At 36.1% G+C, this 6,605-nt stretch overlaps 1 protein-coding gene across 1 annotated transcript in view; it reads left to right on the top strand.

The window, feature by feature from the left end:
• The first annotated feature begins 163 nt into the window (after positions 1 to 163).
• The window catches only part of LOC141287746 (ATP-binding cassette sub-family D member 1-like), a 16,156-nt gene continuing 9,714 nt past the window's right edge, over positions 164 to 6,605 (top strand). Inside the window, exon 1 of the mRNA XM_073819879.1 lies at positions 164 to 282. Within this exon, the coding sequence (XP_073675980.1) occupies positions 164 to 282 (119 nt within the window). The remainder of the gene's footprint in view (positions 283 to 6,605) is intronic.

The raw sequence follows: 6,605 nt of genomic DNA, 5'->3' as shown, positions 1-6,605 counted from the left end.
GAACACTTCAAAGCTTTTGTTAGCTGTACAAAAAAAGACAATGCCGTTAGTGTGTGTTTGTTTATGTATGTGTATGTGTGTGTGCGTGAGGGTAGTACTGAAGACTGGGTGTGTTTTGGAGGGGGTGGGAGACAGCTGCCATCTCCACCAGGTGCGGTCGATGATGAAAGCACCTATGAAAGCTGTTCCTCTTGCTCGTTATCGCTGTTCTCTGAAGAATTCTCTAGAAATCTGTGGGACCCAGGCAGCATGTGCGTCTGTGCGTGTGTCTTTAGGGAAAGGGTGACAGTCGAGTTTGGGCTCTGCTGTTTTGTATCAGTTCAGTGGAAATATTTTTCAAACTTCTGAGGAGTCGCCACGAATGCTGTAGCGCAAATCCGTGCCATGTTTTAACAAAAAATCAAAAAGGGTGAATTTGTCCACAGTGTAGATGATAAGTGTTTTTGTTTTTATCTAAGAGATATTTGAACAATAGACACATCTGCATGCTGTGTACATGTATATGGGAATCTCCCAATAGTCTTTGCTGTTATAAAGTGCAAGTAATTGTGGTCAATAAGAAACTGCTCATTTTAAAATGTAGCTTTTAGTCTTTACACAATCAGCAAGAAGCAATGGAAGCTTGTTTGCACCACTGTTTTGAGTAAAAATGTCAGAAATGTGAGATATACAGTTTGAGTCAAAAGTTTACATACACCTTGCAGAGTCTGCAAAATGTTAATTATTTGACCAAAATAGGAGGAATCATACAAAATGTTGTTTTTGGTTTAGTACTGACCTGAATAAGATAATTAACATAAAAGACATTTACACACAGTCCACAAGAGAAAAATAATTGAATTTATAAAAATGATCCAGTTCAAAAGTTTACATACACTTGATTCTTAATACTGTGTTGTTACCTGAATGATCCACAGCTGTGTTTTTTGGTGAGTCCCTTGTTTGTCCTGAACAGTTCTTCAGAAACAAATTGTTTTGTTTTTTCAGCATTTCTGTGTATTTGAACCTTTTCCAATGATTTTGAGATCCATCTTTTCACACTGAGGACAACTGAGGGACTCATATGCAACTATTACAGAAGGTTCAAATGCTCACTGATGCTTTAGAAGGAAACACAATGCATTAAAAGCCGGGGGTGAAAACTTTTGAGGAGAATGAGGATGTATATTTGTTTTTCATTTAGTACTGCCCTACAGAAGCTACAGAAGATACTTACATGTTCCACAAAAGACAAAACAAGTTAAATTTATTCTGATCTTCATGGCTTCTTTCAGGCTCTTAATGCATCATGTTTCCTTCCTTCCTTCTGTAATAGTTGCATGTGAGTCCCTCAGTTGTCCTCAGAGTGAAAAGGTGGATCTCAAAATCATACAGTCATTGTTGGAAAAGGTTCAAATACACAAAAATACTGGAAAACTGAAGAATTTATGGGATCTGAAGCATTTTTCTGAAAAACAGTAGGCAGTTTGACTATTCAGGACAAACAAGGAACTCGTGAACAACTATCACTAAACAAAAAAACACAGCTGTGGATCATTCAGGTATTAAGTATCAAGTGTATATAAACTTTTGAACAGGGTAATTTTTTATAAATTCAGCTATTATTTTCTCTTTTGGACTATTTGTAAACATCTTTTATGTGAAATAACTTATTCAGGTCAGTACTAAATAAAAAAATAACATGCATTTTGTATGATCCCTCTTATTTTGGTAAAATAATTAACATTTTGCAGATTCTGCAAGGTGTATGTAAACTTTTGACTTCAACTGTATGAGATATGAATTCATAATTCTAAGATAAAAGTCAGATTTCATTTATTTTTTATTCTGTGGTGGAAACAAGTTTCCATGAGAAGCACCTTAGAAGGAAGGTTTCGCATTCAAATTAAATTTCTCTTTTATCTTCATTAGACAGACATCAGTTGAACCTTAATCTTTAATTATGTTCATTAGAGGAGATAATGTTTTTCTAATAATTAAACTTTCATGCTCCAATTTTGTACAAAATGCCAGAGGATAGATCTGATATGAATTTTACAAATGAAAAACAAGGGCTTGACTCTTGTTGGTCTGAGTGCAGGGCCTGAAGGAGCGCCCATGGACACAGGATGATGAAATCATTTCAGATTTAGCCCAAGGTGATGCCGTCTGATATGTGTATTTGTGTTAGTTGTAGGGTGATGACCACTAGAGTTTATCGAGACCTCTTCCAGCTGAGACGTTTCATTAAAGTGTCCTTAGAATTTCAATCCTTTATGTATCATTTGAAAGTGCTTTTGTTCTCTTGTCTTGTGTTGACTTTACAAGGTCAGTCAACTGAAAGACATATGATGATTGTAACATTCAATTACTGCTTTAAAAGAAATTTCCATTCAGAAGAAAAATCTGTCCACAATATTCATATGACATTGAATTTCATAATGTCTGTATTTCTTAAATAAAATTTATAATGTGAGATTTTGCACAGGTAATGCACAGGTGATTTTGTATCTTGAACCACAAATTGATTATATTTTCATTGCAATGATTATTTGTAAGACATTTTAAACTAATATTTTACCTTTGCTAACACAAACTATTTTGCACTAAATGACTATGATAAAAGCGATTGCAATGTAATTGATTCACTATTGGATCCTTTGCACATTTGCCTGAATTATTAAAAGATGTATCCCTGCAGTCTAATAAAACATTTCCTCTTGAAAACATTTCTGCATTCATGTGCATTCTTTTATAGCTTATGTATTCAGAAGGAAATTGCCAAGTTGCTTCAGATGGCTTTTGTGCTTTCTCTGAACATAAACTGTCTATTGCACTCTAATACATTTAAGAATGAATCTCAAATCCTCATTGAATAATATTTATATTTGGGCTTAGAAAGCTTCTTTTTCTATTATACAGACAGACAGATAGACAGAGACAGATAAATGGATAGATAGTGGGACAGACTGTTGACTTATATGGTTTTCTGTCCATGTGTCTACCAGATAGATAGATAGTTACATTTTTTATTCGACTACTTGGAATAGAATATAGGACAATAACTAACAAAAAGTAAAAATTACACAAAAATGTTTACTACACTTTTGCTATAATAAAACCATTATTTTTTTCTTAAGAGATTTGTATTTGTGTACTCCATTTCTTTTGATGTTTTGTACTGTTTAATAAAAATAAATCGGAAACAAACGAAGAACTCCGATCTGAATCAAAAGAGTCACGAACCCGCTCCGAAGTTCAGATCTAATTCAAATGATAACCGATCGATAGTTTAGATCTGAATAATGAATCAACCAACCATTTTAGATCTGGACTTAGGAATGCAAATCGCAAATCATTCAGTTCCGATCTGAATCAAAAGATTCACAAACCCTCTCTGAAGTCCTGATATGAATTTGCGAAATGATTTACGAACCCGATCCGAAGTTCCAGTCTAAATAAAATGATTTGTGATCTTATAGTTCTGATTTGAATCAAATGATTCGCGAACCCGCTCCGAAGTTCAGATCTAATTCAAATGATTCCTGATCGATAGTCTAGATCTAAATAATGATTCAAACCACTATTTCAGATCGGGACTTTGGAACGCAAATCGCGAATCATTCAGTTACGATCTGAATCAAAAGATTCACGAACCCTCTCTGAAGTCCTGATATGAATCAAATGATTCACGAATCCACATCAAAGTCCCAATCCAAATCAAATAATTTGCAAATCCGAAGTCCTGATTTGAATCAAATGATTCGCAAACCCGAAGTCCTGATCTGAATAATTTTTTGCGAACCACCATTTCAGATCGGGATTGGAACGTGAATCACGAATCATTCAATTTGCAAAATGATTCACGAACCCGATCCGAAGTTCCGGTCTAAATAAAATTATTTGCGATCTTATAGTTCTGATTTGAATCAAATGATTTGCGAACCCGCTCCTAAGTTTCAATCTAAAGCTAATGATTTGCGAACCATCGTTTCAAATCTTTTGATGCTTTGTACCGTTTAAAAAAAAAAAAGAAATCAGAAATAAACGAAGATTCACTCTTGAAGTTCCGATCTAAATCAAAAGATTCTCAAACCCACTCCGAAGTTCAGATCTAATTCAAATGATTCCCGATCGATAGTCATGATCTGAATAATGATTCAAACCACCATTTCAGATCGGGACTTTGGAGCGCAAATCGTGAATCATTCAGTTCCGATCTGAATCAAAAGATTCACGAACCCTCTCTGAAGTCCTGATATGAATCAAATGATTCACGAATCCACATCAAAGTCCCAATCCAAATCAAATAATTTGCAAATCCGAAGTCCTGATTTGAATCAAATGATTCGCAAACCCGAAGTCCTGATCTGAATAATGTTTCGCGAACCACCATTTCAGATCGGGATTGGAACGTGAATCACGAATCATTCAATTTGCAAAATGATTCACGAACCCGATCCGAAGTTCCGGTCTAAATAAATTGATTTGCGATCTTATAGTTCTGATTTGAATCAAATGATTTGCGAACCCGCTCCTAAGTTTCAATCTAAAGCTAATGATTTGCGAACCATCGTTTCAAATCTTTTGATGCTTTGTACCGTTTAAAAAAAAAAAGAAATCAGAAATAAACGAATATTCACTCTCGAAGTTCCGATCTAAATCAAAAGATTCTCAAACCCACTCCGAAGTTCAGATCTAATTCAAATGATTCCTGATCAATAGTCATGATCTGAATAATGATTCAAACCACCATTTCAGATCGGGACTTTGGAGTGCAAATCGTGAATCATTCAGTTCCGATCTGAATCAAAAGATTCACGAACCCTCTCTGAAGTCCTGATATGAATTATGATTCGCGAACCACCATTTCAGATCGGGACTGGAACACAAATCACGAATCATTCAATTTGCGAAATGATTCACAAACCCGATCCGAAGTTCCGGTCTTAATAAAATGAATCATTATTTTATAGTTCTGATTTTAATCAAATGATTTGCGAACCCGCTCCAAAGTTCCGATCTAAATTATATGATTTGCGAACCATCATTTCCAATCAGGACTTCAGAGCACGGATCGCAAATCATTCAATTCGCGAAATGATTTGCCAACCCAAATCCTTATTTGAATCAAATGATTCACAAACCCAAAGTTCCGATCTGAATAATGATTCGCGAACCACCATTTCAGATCGGGACTGGAGCGCGGATTGCAAATCATTCAATTGCCGAAATGATTCACAAACCTCTGAAGTTCCGATCTAAATAAAATGCTTTGCGATCCACAAAACGAAGTTCCGATTTAAATCTATTGACTCGCAAACCCGCTCCGAATTTCCGATCCAAATAAAATGATTCGTGATCGCGTGCCGAATTTCCAATCTGAATTAAAAGATTCACGAACCAGCTCTAAAGTTCAGATCTAACAAATGATTCACGATCCCCGCTCCGAAGTTCCAATCTAAATCAAATGATTTGCGACACGCATTTTGAAGTTCTGATCTGAAGCAGATGATTCGCTACTTGCAATCCGATTGGAGCACTTTCAAAGTGCATCATTAAGTGACACAATGGTTTTGATTCAGAGTTTTAAAAAGCTGTTTTGCCCATCATTGTAGGCCCATCTGCTTTTTAAAATCATTACAAGCGATGTCGAAATTCAAAAATGTATAGCTCTTTTGATCTGGTGTTTGCTAGTGAATCGCTTGAACCGAATGATCGATGTCACGAGTTTTAATCAATCGGAGCGATTGGTATTATGATAGAATTTGTATCTTAACTCACTCAATTTTAAATACTTTGCCCCAGCAGTTAATTTGGTGACAGTTCAATAGGAAATCAATGTATGTATGTATGTTAATGTATCAGTATTGTAATAAATATTTGAGAAATTATTGTTGCATCTGACAACTATCTGAAGACTATTAGTCTATTAGGGTGATAGTCAAAGTAAAAAGAGCAAGTGGGAGAAGCAGATGAACACATAACATAAATGTATCAGGTAATTGGTATATGACCTATTTCAGATGCGACTAACATTTACATACACATATATTTAATTGTTTGTTTGATCAAAATTATTGCTATGGACAATTTAGTGGTCTCTGGATATTGGTAGGAACATGTCCCTATCATCCCTACTACTAAATTGTACGCCCATAGATAGATAGACAGATACATAGACATAGACATAGATAGGTAAGTATATGATTTAAGTGATAGGTACAATAAAGAGATGATGAATGGATGGATATTTTTAATCCCATGAGTGAACTGGCAGACGTGTGTTGATCTCTGACCGAGGGGTGTCGCTGTGGCTCTGCTTAAGGTGTTACCGCACCGCTCCCTGCCTTAGTTTCATTCCCATGAGAAATGACTTTCAGCTTCAGTGTTTCAGTGCGTCTGTCTGTCTGTATTTCATCCACGTGTTGCGCTGCGAGTCTCGCGTCCTGTCGGTTGCTTCACCGGGAAGTTTCGATGCTCCGGGAATAACAGCACAGACCAGAGCCCTGACAGGAGCCGCGAGCGGACCGGACTTTTCCCATGTTTGACACACATTAACCGACACCAGACTGTGCTCAAGTGTTTCTGAGGCAGGTAGAGAGTGAAGGAACGCTTTGAACTGC

This window comes from Garra rufa, chromosome 15 (genome assembly GCF_049309525.1).
Source record: "Garra rufa chromosome 15, GarRuf1.0, whole genome shotgun sequence".
NCBI lineage: Eukaryota > Metazoa > Chordata > Actinopteri > Cypriniformes > Cyprinidae > Garra > Garra rufa.
The sequence above is the reverse complement of the archived record's forward strand: the minus strand, read 5'-3'. Positions and strand labels throughout refer to the sequence as shown.